The 16,059-nt window shown below is 35.1% G+C and overlaps 1 protein-coding gene across 1 annotated transcript; it reads left to right on the top strand.

Annotated features, from left to right (window-relative positions):
* The first annotated feature begins 2,793 nt into the window (after positions 1-2,793).
* On the top strand, positions 2,794-13,718 carry LOC132186676 (putative protein phosphatase 2C 60). The gene is given in 12 exon segments (XM_059600679.2): positions 2,794-2,896; positions 3,587-3,709; positions 5,275-5,338; positions 7,862-7,970; positions 8,659-8,812; positions 10,212-10,337; positions 11,285-11,408; positions 11,512-11,588; positions 12,046-12,098; positions 13,005-13,059; positions 13,174-13,341; positions 13,344-13,718. Coding segments are annotated over 11 exon segments (1,086 nt in total). The 5' UTR covers positions 2,794-2,896; positions 3,587-3,592; the 3' UTR covers positions 13,383-13,718.
* The last annotated feature ends 2,341 nt before the right edge of the window (positions 13,719-16,059 follow it).

Raw genomic sequence — 16,059 nt, 5'->3', positions numbered from 1 at the left:
TAATTTTCGAGCTACACGAGTCAAGCTCACGATTCCTTAGTGAGTTCGGGCGAGCCAGTCGATTATCAAGTTAAACGATTCGGGCTCACGATCCCTTAACGAGCACAGGCGAGCCTGCCGATCTCGACTTAAACGAGTCAAACTCACGAGCCCCCGTCAAGCTTACTCGAGCGAGTCAGGCATGTGTCACTAGCTAATCGAGCGAGTTTCAGCAGTAACGAGTGAGCTAGTACAGTGTCGAGCTCGAGCTCGGTTCGAGCTAAGTCGAGCGGGTATCGAGCGATCTGTCGAGTGTGTCGGCTCATTTACAGGCCTAATTTAGAGTTTACTTCCAAGTGAGTTAGAAAATAGTAAATATCATAAAGAAATTCATAACCTATATATATATATATATATATAAACTTGAATCGTAAATTCATAAACTGAACATGCCACAACATTGCTGTGCAAAATAATCTCATAAAACTGGAAGATATCATGAGTGAAATTCATAGCAAGAATATTTACTTCAAATTTTTCCTCCCATTACTCTCTAAACTATATATACATATATCACGTTTTTCCTCTTTGGGCCATTTTCACATTTATTAACTCTGAGTGGTGCATGTTGGCTTGTTTCAAAGGACGATTGCTTAAAGAGTAATGGAAAGATAAAATTGAAACGAATATTCTTGCTACAAATCTTTCTATAAATACAAAGCCAACACCCAACGATTCACTGGGCTATTTTACCACAAGCAAGAGTACTTGTCATTATATATACAAGAGAGATGTCATTCTTACAAACTTGATTTCTAGAGAGTGGAGGAATTCCTCGTCAGTGTAAACTACTATATTACATTTGCAAATGTATATGAATGTGGGCTGTTCAACTCCTAATAAAAATAAAGATAAATATGTTAATAGTACATATCTAGAACAGGGAACATAAAAGAACTTGCTGATCAGTTGTAACAATATCATAAATGGTGTCGGGAATCTCTTCTATCCATATTTTCTCCTCGCGCTCCTTTATCACGGCCTTGGCTAATCTGTAAGCAGTCCCACTTGCCGTTCGTTTTACATGCCCGATCTCCCAACTTCAAAAAGCCTTTAGTACTTCAAGAGTATCTCCTACGATCGATCTGCCCATATTTGCACCAGATGGACCCCTTAGCCTTATAGCTTCAACGACTTGCTTGGACTCTCCTTCCAGAATAATCTCAACCAGCCCAAGCTCCCTACAAAATTCTGCTGCATCACGGGCCCCCATTGCTTCACCAACGACTGGGTCTTGAATGGTTTCCAGAGGTCTGCTAAGAGCGGCTGAGACCAACTGACCATGTTAACCAAATGTTGTTTGACAAATCAGATATGATAATCATAAAGAAATTACGATTTGTGACAAATCAGATAATCATACATATTTGTTACTTCAAACCTTCTACGTACAATTCAATTCAAAATTTCTGCAATTGAAATCAATTTCTTCATACTCTTTTTAAAAATAGTTTCAAGCTCTGATTAAATTTTTATATTTAGATTATTCTTTTAAATTAATTATTTTTTATATTAAATTGTTCATTTTGATAATTGTTTTTATACTTAATTGTTTATGAATATATATGAAATTAACGTGCTGTGTAAAAGTAAATTGTAAGTTATATTTATATATTTAAAACAATAATTCGATTTACTTGAATTGTTTATTTATTTTGTTAGTTATATTCTTTAATATTTTTAATCAATTTTTGTTCAAATTTAAAATTTTTCATTCTTTAATTTTTTAATCAATTTTTTTTTTAACTTTAAATTTTTTCTTTCGATAAAATTTTTTTTTGACTCCCCTAAACTAAAATCCTGGCTCCACCACTGATAATAGGTGTATAACTTAAATTATTGTTGTTGTGAATCTTGATATAAATATATGTGTGTTTATGTCTGTGTGAGTGTGTTTATATATATATATATATATATATATATTAGAGGAAATTTCAATCTTATAAAATTGCTGAACAATATCTTGCTCAGCAAGTACATTCCGAAGAATAAAATTGGGACATTCTCCCATCCAAACCTGATATAATGATTTGCTTATAGCATTCTTAGCCACTAAATGGGCCCCTTCATTTGCCTCCCTACGGGTATATATGACTAACAAACCAGTACTGAAAGCGCGCTATGTAAATTAACTTTGGAAAGACTGAAATCCTCGATCACTTGTCCATAACGACTCCATCAAGGACTATCTTGTTTCAACGCATTAACAACTTCTAGAGCATCGCCTTCGAAAATCACATGGGGAACCCCCATTCACTACTAAAGACAATCGCCTTCCATGCTGCCACTGCTTCTGCAACTGTGTGATCAGAGATAAAAGGAATATATGTGTACATGTGCGCATGCACGCTTAATGAATTTTATATGCATACTATAAAACATATATATAAACTCTAGATTAGATTATTTAAGATTCAAGATAATTTCTTTAATTAACTAAAATGATAAAAATCTTAAAAATAATTAATTAAGTAATAATTAGTATAGATTTACTAAAAATAAAAATAAAAATGGCGCGTTGTTCGCCCGGCCCCTGGTTTTTCTCACTCAAAAGTCGAAACTCAGCTCCTAACTGCTTGGGCCTAACTACCATACCTAACTCTCAACTAATCTAACAATGGAAATGGGCTACATTAATTGATGGGCCCATTATAGAGAAAAACTGCAAAGGAAGTCGCGCACGTGCATGGCGCGTGCCTCGCCCGGCCCTGGTTTTTTTGTTTTTTTTTTCACTCGAAAGTCGAAACTACCATTTCCAACAAAAGCAGGTAGTTGATCAAAAGGCCATCGTTTCTCTCTTTTCTTTTAACCTCGCCTCTCTGAAATCAGTGTGCGGACGCTGAGCCTGCAAAAGAGAGTGTGTCTCGCAAACCCTAGAGGCCTTTAATTCTTTTGTTTTTGTTTTAATTTCTTGATTCAATTTATTGCGAGTGTTGACTTACTCTTATCGGGATTGATCTGAATTTCTTTGCTCATTGATCGACGGAACTCTTTTTTTTTTTTCAACTTTAATTGGTTATTTTTGGTTAGACGGTCTGTTTGGTTGCCGAGAAAACGTAGGGAAAAATCGAACAGAAATCAAGAATTTTCAATTTCTGAACTCTTGGATTAGTAAAAGGCGTGTAGTGATTGGCTATGGCACTCTCTATTTTTCTGATTTGTAATTGCTCTATTTCTTTTTTGTTTTGTGATTGAAAGAATTTATGCGGAATTATATTGATCTGATGGTGTGATTGATTTGGTGTAGTGAGGGATACCTCTTGTAAGCAAATGTTGTCATTTGTTCTTTTATTTCTTTGGTTGCATAAAAAATCACCTGAAAAGCTCCTCTGTGGTATAGCGCTTGTGTATCCATATGTATGTATCATGTATGCATGGTACGTGTGTGCTTATATATTTTTTTATTTTTAATACGTGTATAATGCGATTGTGTTGTTGGTGATTCTTGTCGTTGATGGCACTCCTATGCTTTCGCTTAGAAATTGGAATATATCTCAGCTATGTTGTGCAATAGCTTCTGTAATTGATAGTTTTGATACTGTTCCAGATAGAAATGGGGATATATCTCAGTGCCCCCAAAACTGAAAAAGCATCAGAAGACGGGGAGAATGACAGACTTAGATACGGGTTGTCATCAATGCAAGGGTGGCGTGCAACCATGGAAGATGCTGTGAGTAGTCTGTGTATTCTTATTTGCTTCAACTTGTTTTGGTTTTCACACGTTTGCATTTTGTATCCCGTAAAAATTTTCTGTCAATATGTAATCATTATGCCCACTGCTTCTTTATATAGCATTGGCATCTTCTGTTCTTGGGTATACTTAGAACTAGACACCCCTAACCCTTATCACTTGAGTGAAATTGGTTTTAGATTCTTAATTTACTAACTAGTATTTAATATCTTCTTGGTATGACTTTTCATTCACTTGGATTGAGAAATGTTATAAAATAGCTATTTGTGGCACATACCTGATTGGATTTGATGACAATACGTGGAAGTGAAAAGATAATGTGAATGTGATCATAAACCAAAATCAGTGTGCGTATTGAATGACAGTGTATTATGACTAAGAGCATGTCTAAATGACTGAACAAAGCAATAATACTCCTACAATATGTGGAAGTGAAAAGATAATATGATCATGAACCAAAATCAGTGTATTGAATGACAGTGTATTATGACTAAGAGCATGTCTAAATGACTAAACAAAGCAATAATACTCCTACAATATGTGGAAGTGAAAAGATAATATGATCATGAACCAAAATCAGTGTACGTATTGAAAGACAGTGTATTATGAGTAAGAGCATGTCTAAATGACTCAACAAAGTAATAATGCTCTAACACAATAGAATTATTTTAATATATTGTCAGTGTATTTATGTTGAGAAACCTAACTAAACTATCAAGAGTGAAACTCCTATAAAAACTATAACTTTATACAATAAGCGGCATTATCCATTGAGAACTTGCCAATAAGATAGTCGTGGAGGTATTCTATTTGGAGTCACATACATAAATTTGCTTGTCATTCTATGTTGTTGTATCTAATATTATCATTTTGAGCATATGCATCTCATAAACAAAGGATTGATAATGATGGAAGAAATACTTCAAAGAAAAGAAATAATTATGGAAGATATGAGTATAAAGAATAGGAATTAGATTTATATTCTTACTTTTATGTAATTTGATGTGCCATGATTGTAAATATATCCTTTGCCCTTGGTTGTAAGAAGGTGGATTGGTATTGTATAAGTGTTAAGTTCAAATCTACCAAGCCAAGAAAGAAATCGCGAAACATATTATATCTTTTCTGAATGGGCCTCATCGAAACACGTTGAATTCTTGCTTAAACGTCATTAATTTTGTTCGGATTACTTGGACTCAGTAAACTTGCTGAAGGAGGCTGTATAATTGGTCAAAACAGGACAAAAATGTTAATTTTGGAATTTCTAATGTATGGAAAATGACAAAAACTGGTTCCTTTTGTCTGACAAACATACAAATGCTCAGATGACTGTCATGTATTTTACCTCAGGATGGCTTATCTTCAAAAGGTATCATGCTACGTGGATAGAGATGATATGGTTGTTACTTATCAAAAAAAAAAAAAAGAGATGATATGGTTGTCTTTTTAATTGGTCTATTTGGTGGACTTGTAATCTTCATGATCATCTGTAGATTATACTATCTTGTTGATTGTATGCTAAATTTACTGTCTTTTTGTTACAGCATGCAGCTTATCCAGATTTGGACAGTTCCACCTCCTTCTTTGGTGTTTATGATGGCCATGGGGGTTAGAGTTTGACTTTTATAGTTTTGTTTTCTTTGTTTTTCATATTTTCTAAATCAACATATAACATTTTCTAAGCACATCAATGCTAAGGTTGGGTTAACAAGGCAAATTTCACGGAGTTTTTTTTTTTTTTTAAACACAACATGCACATCTCCACCTTTAAGAGCGGTTGGTCAATTTTGACCTTTAGATTGTAATATCTGGTAACCTTTGTGTTACCTCTGTGTATTTTTGTTGAAGTTTATTATAGTTAAAAGATAAGGCAAGTTTTTGTTTCTCTCCCATAATTGAAGATAAATTGGGAAATGGTATCAAACTGGTAGTTTGCTTATGTTTTTTTCTAATAAGTCATCTGGTTCTAAACCTTGCTCCTACCTGTTTCCTAGTCACTGTATCTTGAAGGCAACTACCTCTTTCCGGTTACCTTTTTTTCTACATAAGCTTATAATGCTTATCATGGAACCCTGAAGAGACGTAGATTACCATAAATCTTGGAATTGTATCGACGTAATTTCATAGAGTCATTCAGTCTTTGTTGAAATTACAGGTTGGATGTCTAATTGTCCCAGCGATAATGATAGGATCTTGTACTTGAACTGGTGGCTCACTTTTTCTAAGTACATGAACCTAACGAAACAACTTAACCAAGCTACAAATCGAGTGCTACTCTTTAGTCATAGGGCCATAGGCATCAAAATGGAACTCTTAAAGCATCTTGGGGTTTGACAGTTGCATGCTTCTTGGTCATGTATGCATATTCTTTACAAAGCTTCTTTGTAGAGGACATGTTCAATTGAGTAAACAAGACACTCTTCCATGTTTGCTAAGAAACATCTTTGGTAATGACTCAGTTGTCTATATCCCTTTTAGATATTTGAATGCAAGAGCCTGAGATTTGGTATAATGCCATGTTTTGGATGTCTTGGTAGTGCTTTCTGGTCATCAATATCAAAGCTTAGTATGCCACATATGTCACTTTTAGTCAAATGGAGATGTGGACAGCCTGTAGAAAATTTCTATATGTCTTGGGTCCTTAGTTAGCGTGCCAGAGGTTATGGCTAAAGGGATTCGGGCTGTTGGCTATGTTCTGCCGCCGGTTGTTTTATGGCCCCAGTTATACTTCCTATGTTTTGTTTGGGTTTTTGTTTTGCCCTTTCTTGTTAGGTGATTTCCATGTATACTTCCTGTGTACTTAAGGGGGAGCCATACACTTTTTTCAATTTAAATTACTTATCAAAAAAATGTATTTCTATATGTTGCCAAAGGTTGATCTGGCTAAATATCCAAATTGTCTGGAAAATATTTGCGTATCTATTCGAGTTGTGTAGTTATCAACCTTTTCCTAGTTACTTCTTAACTTTCCTATGTTCCTCTTTCTATGTCTGTGTTTGCCTCTCTCTCTCTCTCTCTCTTCCAGGGAAGAAAGGAAAGGGTGAAGGTGAGGAAGGAGGGTTGCAAATTAGTTCTTCACTCTTCCCTTATTTCTTTTTTCTATAGGTTGATAATTTCTGGTCTTGTGTTGTTGATGTAAGATACGTTGAGGGAACCTATCTATGTGTGTTGGGGGTTAGGGTTTGGAGAATGATCTATATTCTAGGATTTTGGATGAAATGATTAGTGTTTGTAGAGTGAACTATGGTTTGAAAGAGTGAATTTTGATGGATGAAAGAAGGTAGAAACTAGGAAAACGACTTGGGAGAATTTTCTAGCAGCAGTAAAAGGTTATGCTTTTAAGGATGTTTAAAGGGACGATTTGAGAGCAGAAGATTGTAAACTTTTAGGTTTATAAGGTTTCAAAAGGTATAGGATAAAGGATTTGATTTGGGGCCTCTTGTATACATGGGTTGTGACCCTTTGCGCGTTTTGATAATATACTTATTACTTATCAAAAAAAAAAAAAAAAGAAAGGTATAGGATAAAGGATTTGATTTGGGGTTGTAAAAGAAGAATGAAAGAGAAAAGTTCATGGTTATCCAGGGGTTGTGAATAGTACCGGTGCAAAGTGAAGAAGAAGAAAAAGAAGAGTACATGCTGGCAATCTTGCCTCAACACTCCAAATTCAATGTTCCTTTACTTTCTAAGAGTACAATGGAGCATATTTATATATGCTTATGGACTCTTGTATTAAGATTAGGACTCCTAATTTGGCTGGTAAACCAAAGGCATGATAAAATCTAATTAAGAGTAACTTGGATTCAAAGAAATAAACTGAAGATGCTTCAAAAAATGCTAGAAGGTTTTAGACACGACTTAATTACCAAAATACCCTAACTCACGGGGCTTACAGAAAATTGCAGGTCCTTCGTACAAAAAAAAAAAGTCCATAACTCATAACTTAGTTGTTCAAATTAAAAGCAATTTTAAAAATTGATCTTAAAAATCATGTAAGGCCAATCTCAAACCGATGTTGTACATAAGCTCCAGACAAGAAAAGCTTTAAGTTTTCCAAATTGAAAATTGCAGCAACTTGACTTTTCTTCCATGGATGCATCAGTTGTTCATAGTGACGTCCATTTTTTTCAGGTAAAGTAGTTGCTAAGTTCTGTGCCAAGTATCTTCATCGACAGATGCTCAAGCATGAAGTGCATGTTGCTGGAGATTTAGGCTCTTCTGTACAGAAAGCTTTTCTAAGGTAACTTCATTTCTTCATTTCTAGTTTCCAATTTATTATTATTGGCAGATGCCTCTAACGTAATCATAGACCTAGTACAGGGTAGCAGGGAAAGTGTCTTTTTTACCTTTAAGTAAGGTGTTATGAACAGCACAGGAATCTGAAGCCCGGCTGTTTCTATTATCACATCATTTAAAAAGCTTAAATGCTCATGAATATATCATCATCAGCCATTGTTCATTGATTTGTTCGCATTATTCTTATATGTAGTGCTGTTGTTAGATTTATATATTTTTAGTAATGTTATATACCACACCACTGTCTCATTATTATCCCACTATGCTGACGCGGCATTGTCAATCTACCATTAATTTTCTCTTCTTTTAATAAAGGTTGATCTAAAGGTGAATTGACAATGTCATGTCGACATTGTGGGGTAGTTGTGGGGCATATAGCATTATTCTTTTTTTTTTTTTTTTTTTCCATTGAACATATATTTTTAAGCTAATAAAATATTTAAGCAGCAACCTTAATATGAAAAGGACAAAAATCAAATATGAGGGAAGGAAAAATATTATAGATCTTAGCGCCATAGTCATGTTCCATGCAATGATAATTTTCATGCTTATGGGAGATTTAGTCATGACATATGGGTTTCTCTGACGAATATTTGCTCACTCTTTTATTTCTATGCATCCAATTAATGAAGAATGGATGAGATGATGTGTGGACAAAGAGGATGGAGAGAATTAGCGAGATTGGGGGATAAAATGGACAAGTTCTCTGGTATGATAGAAGGGTTGATATGGTCTCCTAAGGGTGGTGAAGTCAATGACCATATTGATGATTGGCCTTCTGAGGAGGTAATAATAACAGACTGGTTTTTAGGGTTTTTTTTTTTGGTTTCTTTATTGCATGTAGTTCTAGTACTAGTTACCAAAAAAAATTGTAGTGCTGGCACAGTAATTCTGCCTTTTGTTTTACCGATCACTACCATGACATGCATTTCAGAAATGTTCGGATATCTGAATGGCATTTCACTTTTTATTAAAGTCATGTTCCTGTGAAACCCTGTATGGCTATGGCTGTGAATTTTAATGCCCATGACTATTAAATTTGACAGAGGCTCTTATATGTGTTTATGAATTGAAGCTAGGATTTTTTCACAAATTCTTTTTTATTCTTATTGAAATATTCAGCTATACTTGCATTACATATCACATGTGCCTATTTAAAGTTTATCACATGGTTCATTGCATAAAAAACCTTATTTTGCCAATTTTTGTGAACCATTATGCAAATCTATTTCTATCTTTGACAAAGGAAATTTTTCAGAAATGGAAGTTTTGACTTATGTTTTTCTGGTGCTTGAGTAATTTGAAAAATGTCTTAATTATTCATTTTGATTGCACCATATGTCTCTTTTTTTTTGGGGGGGGCGCTGGGGTTGTGTTGGTATGCATATTCTAATCATAGATTCAAGCTTTAAAGTCAATGCCACTGGAGGTGTAGGATTCTGAACGTTAAAGTTTTTTGAGTAGCTTCAAATCTGCTTGAAGATAACAGAATACTATGTTTGGAAAGCATAATTCTACAAGAAATATATACAGTTTACTGCTTCTAAAACATTTCTGAGTTGTGAAGTTGCTGGCTGAACTTGAAAATGTTTCTCTTTTGCCAACATGCAAAATAACTCTAGTTGACTGTTTTAAAGATATCCTTTCCTTCCCTTTTGGTGTTAATATTTCAATCTACAGTCAAGTACAACGGTAAGCATCTTGCATTAGTCAAATAAAAATTGTTGATGGTTTTGACATATTGGTTAAGATACTTGACTTTTAACAAATAAGGTTTTTGGTCATGTTTGGATAGTCCAGTAGCAATCAGCTTCTTAGCTTATAGAAAAAAGTAATCAGCTTAGGTTCAGTACTGTCTAGTAGTTGAATTTCATGCTCGTTGGCTAGTCTTTGCAACAATTAGTTAGAGCCTTTGGTTTGAAAGGAATGGCTGCTTGTGTGTCAGTGAAGAGCTTCTGGCGCATAAGTTGAAGATTATTGCATGTGTTTTTTGTGGATCCCTTTATAAACTATTATTTTCATAAATTGCCTGATAATTCACAAATAAAAAATAAAATAAAATAAATAAAGGTAAGCCTGTTGTATTCTGAAATGTAAAGCTTCAGGAGATAGCAGATATGGATCTGGTTTTTTTTAATTTAATTGAAATTTAAGGAATATAAAGAGTGTTTATGTTGCAAACTAGGGGCCCCACTCTGATTTTCATGGACCAAATTCTGGATGCACGGCTTGTGTGGCAATCATCCGAAACAATCAACTTCTTGTTGCAAATGCTGGTGATTCTCGTTGCGTAATATCCAAGAAGGGTCAGGTATTGTCCCCTCCTTTAGAGTAGTTGCAAAATATTTTTCAGTTGAATTCTGTGTAGGAGATTCTTTTTCAAGGCTGCATCATGCTCTTCTTCAATTTACAAACTGAAAGTAACAGGATAGTCAGTTTTTACATACTTTTATTGGTTGTCTGATCCTATATGATAATGCTAAGACATTTAAGTGGCTGTCCTACGTATTTTAATAATGAATATTGAACTATTTGCATTCTTTCAAGATATGTGCTTGATTTATTATTGAAGGGATGGTAAGGTCTAATTCATTGGAACCTTCATATAGTGCATGAAGCATGGACATGTGACATGGAGGAGGTGGTAAGATATGTATTCAACACACCTGTTGTTCAACAATTACCCATCAGAGAATGTCGAACTATGGAGGGACAATGTTTATTTTTACAAGTTGTTTTATATGCACATGCACACACGTGGGGAATCCCTTGTTGTGAGCAAACAAACATAACCTCTGCGCTTAGGCCTGGGAGCATTCTTTACTGCATATCCATGCAAAACGCAATTAGGTGGATTGAGGTTCTGAGGTAGACGTTCTTGAAATATCTCCAATTGGCGGGACACACGCAGCTATATGATGTGCATGTACATATATTACATGCCTAAATGCATTCATGCATATCATTTAGCCCAGGGTATTGAAGGCAAATTGGACACAAATTTTTTTCGATGTGCTCTGGAGTTTAGGGGATTCTGACATCTACATACCCACTGCCCTCTGCCTCAACTCTGCTTAACTTTTGCATGAGAGTCCATGTAATGTATGGTAAAATTATCATTCAAAGGGCTTCTTTTTCCTTTGATTCTTTTTTTTTTTTTTTGTGCAAAGAACTGCCACTGGGGTACGTTGTTCTTATTTGTGACACCCATATGGTTTGTGTGCTTGTGCGATGCTTTATGAAAGTTTTCATATGCAGGCATATAATTTGTCTACAGATCACAAACCTAACCTTGAGATTGAGAAAGAAAGGATTCTGAAAGCTGGTGGTTTTATCCAATATGGTCGAGTCAATGGAAGTCTGAACTTGGCAAGAGCTATCGGTACATAAATTTTCTTAATTTTAATCCCAATTCTAAAGGAAAAAAAAGTGATTGTTTTGATCTGTTATGCCTATTTCTTCTGTTACAATTGTGATGGTTGCAGGAGATGTGGAATTCAAGCAGAACAAACTTTTGCCAGCTGAACAGCAGATTATCACTGCCTATCCAGACATAACAACTGTATGTAGCATATGGATTCTGTAGTTTCTGCATGGATTGGGGTTATGATCTGTGGAATTATATTTTGAAGGATAAAATGCTTAGGTGTACTTTCTTGTGTATTTTTCCTTTTCCTTTTTTGTTTGTCTCTTGTATACTCCCGAGTAGTAGGGTACGTGCTTTCCATTTTGTCTTGAATGGTTTTTTTTTTTTTTTTTTTCTTTAAAAAAAAAAAAAAGAAAAAAAAAAAGGGCCGTTCTATAAGTGTAGTCATATTTTTTAGATGCATATACTATTGTTAGTTTATATCTTTCATTACTTTGAAGCAAGTGTTGAATTTTGTGGCTCTGAAAATTATCCTACTGCTTATTTCTTACTACCTAGTTTTCGTGACATCATGATTGGTGATTATGTTCTCTCACTTATGAGATTCTTCTTTTCAAGCTCTACTTGGATTTCTTGTTTCTCCTTGAAATAGGTTGAGCTTTGCGATGATGATGAGTTTTTTGTTCTAGCTTGTGATGGGATTTGGTAAGTTAGTTTCCATATTTAATTATAATTGACTTTCTTTTAAGAAATTTGTTCAGCTATTGATGTGGTTCGTCTTCCCAAATAGTCTTTGTCACTTCTGATATGTGCTCGATTTTTTATTTCAAAAATCTTTGTAATTTAGAGAAAAGGAATCAAGGCGAAGATTACATTATGAAAAAAAAAAGGATAGTAAAAATAATGGGGCAACATGAAATGAGTAATTATATGAAGCATAATAATGTTGGTCCTTAATGCTTTATTCTTTTAATGTATATGTATTATACATCGACAAAATTAAAAAATTTTATTAATGTGTCTGATCATCTTACACTCCACAATTTAAAAGAATTTGAAAATCGGTTCATGATATGATTCACTATTTAACAACTATGGTTGAACGAGGCAAGGAAGCACTAATTACAGGTAAAATACAAGTAAAAAGAGTTTTCTGATAGTTGTTTACAGCTTGTTGGGTTTGTAGACAATATTTACTTAAAATGCTATTGTATTAATACGAAACTTGCCATGTGGCTCTAATGTCCCCTGCTACTGCTTCAAGTTGGAAGCTACCGTCCACAGTTAAATTAAACCTTTTCTTTTCTTTATATGAATAGATTCTGGGCATAACAAGTCCTTTGCAATGGACTCCATGTGAGTAGTTCATCAAGCATGATCTGTTCCAAACGAATGCTAGAAAAAATTTAATGGAGCTTTGTGCAGCCGTGTTTTAATTAGTTTGGATCAAGCTTAAGTAATGTAAAAAGAAACTATAGGAGATCTCCTGTAGTTTTTTCAACAGTCCAGATTTAATTCCACTAAATTGAAATTAAATCTAGACTGTTAAAGAAACTACAGGAGATCTCCTTTCTGTGTTAAAACTAACTCTGATTTTCTCTCTTGCACCAGGGATTGTTTGTCAAGCCAACAACTGGTGGATTTCATACGAGAAGAGTTGAAGACTGTAAGTTTTTTATACTCTTGTCAGATTTTACTGAAATTCTCTGCATGAAAGTTACACAGATCTCTACTTATCAAAAAAAGAAGTTAAAACTCAGATTTCCGTCAAATTATGCAGGAAAGTAAACTTTCAGTCATCTGCGAGAGAGTGTTTGACAAGTGTTTGGCACCATCTGCTGGTGGCGAGGGATGTGACAACATGACCATGATTTTGGTTCAGTTCAAAAAACCTGTTGATTTAGATGCTTCTCCTGGGGAGCAGCCTTTGTCTCCTGATCAAACCATCTGAGTCTCGGGAGTACTGGTAAGAGTTCAGTGGAGACATAATCGAATTAGCTCCAGCTCTTTACACTTTCCCAACATGGCTACACCTTTTTCTTCCAAGTTGAAGCTCTGGAGAGCACAAGAATTCTGGATTCCAATTCATTTAGAAAGCGAATTCTCATGGCATGGCCCTAAATGTTTACTATGTTTCAGGTAGTGGTTCAGCTTTCTGAGTTCTGTATATGTTGCTGATGCCGCTAGATTTTAAGAGACTCCCTTCTAACTTTGTCCAGGATCAAGCACAGCTATTATAGGAGTAAGAACAGCATAAAATTTACAGTTTCAGTCTTTTCCACTGTACTTGGGATAAGGCAATGAATATAATAGTATTTTGGAACCCATCTGCTTCGATTAGAGGCCAGCAAGAAAGTTCTGTAATCTAGTTCTTGTTCTCGTTCACACCCTCCACATTACAGATTTTTATTTTGGACCTAGACAAGTATTTTAGGATGTTAGATAATTTTTTGATACTTGACAATTACCGCAAAACCTCTTAAAAAATTTTGGATTTGAAATAACGGGGGCACTTTTTTTAATAAAAAAAAAAAGAAGAAAAGAAAAAGAAAGAAAGGAGGTTTCTTCGTCATATTTCTTGTCGACAGCTTATTTCGTAAATTTTGACAAAAAGCTGTTTGCAAAAAATATCAGTGGTTGAGAATTTGTTAGCCATTGTGAGAATGGGAGATATAAGATTCATTGATTGCTGGAAACCCAAACCCTAAATAATAGGTAACCCTAATCTTCATGTAAGGTTGATGTATTAATTGGCTAAGCCATTGGTTACATCTCAAGTTCGAGAGTGAAACCCATTGATGATGTGCAGGCGTTAAAAACACCGGCAAACATTTCTCATGAGGACTGAGATTCACAACTCCATTTTTTTTTTTTAAGTCACGGCTGGTTTGTTTTTACTTTCAAGCATTTAGGAAATCTATAAAATTAGGTCAGACGCAAGTTGAAGAAGAAAGAGGGGCTCTTTTTTGTTTTTTTTCAAAATGCGCCGTAGAGATAAGCAAAGCCACTGAGTTGAGATGCGTGAATTTTCACCCAACAAGCTGGTGGGCCCCGATGACTTGCTTTGTTACGAAACACTACTCGGGCTACTAGGTATTTTAACATTTTTTTTTAAATTCTCTTTTCTAAATGATTTTGGTCCCACGTTCATTTAAGAAAAAAAAAATTATTTATTTATTTATTGAATGGCCAGATCATTTGAGAAAATGAATTTTTTTAAAAAAAAAAAGTGTTAGGATATCTAGTATTATCTTTAAGGTTTTAAGTCACCGAAAAACGTGGATGAACTTTCACCCATCAAGCTAGTGGGCCCTCGTGGCTAACTTTGTTTTATCCAAGCAAGTTATTTTTTTGAGTGAAGCTAAACAGCACGCCAGTGTAAATTTTTTTATTGGGACAGGCTTACCTGCGGTAGACAAAACTACCGCATATCTGCGGTAGTTTTGTTGGAAGGCTGGGATTTTAAGTTAGAGTTTTTTAAACCCAAAAGGCTAACGTGGAATTAAAAAAAAAAAAAAAAAAGCCGTAAAAAATTCCGTTAACTTCAATTGTTTTTTTTTTTTGACCCAAACCGTCTCCCTCTCTTTTTTCTCACCATACCCAAAACCAGCGCTCCATTGGCTGTAGTAGCCACCAGGGCTGAGGATCTTGGTCAAGGAGCTAGGATTGAACCTCTACCAGCCGCATATCTCCTCCAAAGGTTGATTATTTTCTGCATTATTTTCTCTGTTTTCTTTTGCATTATTTTTTCTCTTTTTCTTTTTCTACCCAAAACCGACCAGATTTGTTTTCTTTTTCTACCCAAAACCAAGGATTTGGGTAGAAAAAGTATTGGATGGGTCAAAGGGTCCGAATGACCTTCCGCCCACTGGAGTTGTGTTCCAGCCCTTCGAGGAGGCCAAGAAGGAGCTCGATTTCATCCCACCGTCCCTCACCTCTCGCTTTCTCGCAAGAACTACTCCGACGAGTGTGAGGCCGCGATTAACGAGCAGATCAAGTGGGTTTTTTGTTTGGATTTCATCGCTTTGAATCTTTTACATGTTCGGGTTTTTTGTTTGGATGGGTGTTCACGGCTAAAACGTTTGTTTTTAACGGCATTTTTTTTTTTTAAAGTTCACGTTAGCCTTTGGAGTTAAAAAAGCCCAACTTAAAATCCCAGCCTTCCGACAAAACTACCGCAGATATCTGCGGTAGTTTTGTCTACCACAGGTAAGCCTGTCCCTTTTTTATTTATTATTTGTTTTTTATAATTAAAAAAATTTTACACGGACGTGTCACACACACTGCGTGCTGTGTATCACGGTCCCATTTTTTTACCTAAGACTTTGGATGCTGAGCTTTATAACCTCTGCACATCTTATTAACACGACACCGTTTTAAGAGAACAAAACGCATGAATGTAAATATTCAGGACTAGACATGACAACCTAGCGTTAGGTTGGGGGGCTTCTCTTCAATTCCTGTCTCCTGAACTTGCTTCTTCTTCTTCTGCAATATCATGTGATTTTTCTAGAGGGAAGACTCGATTAGCCTTATTTCAAATAAAAAAAACTAATGAAGCTTCTTTGTTCACAAGTGTTCTGCACCTATCTACGCGTATTATGACTTCTTGGGGAGGCTTTGAGTCTCTTTATATTGCTGATTCAAAGGAATTGGCTACTTTTAC

The sequence above is a fragment of the Corylus avellana genome, chromosome 6 (genome assembly GCF_965113065.1).
Source record: "Corylus avellana chromosome 6, dhCorAvel1.hap1.2, whole genome shotgun sequence".
NCBI classification, from domain to species: domain Eukaryota; kingdom Viridiplantae; phylum Streptophyta; class Magnoliopsida; order Fagales; family Betulaceae; genus Corylus; species Corylus avellana.
Note: the sequence above shows the minus strand (reverse complement) of the source record. Positions and strands in the feature narration are given on the sequence as shown.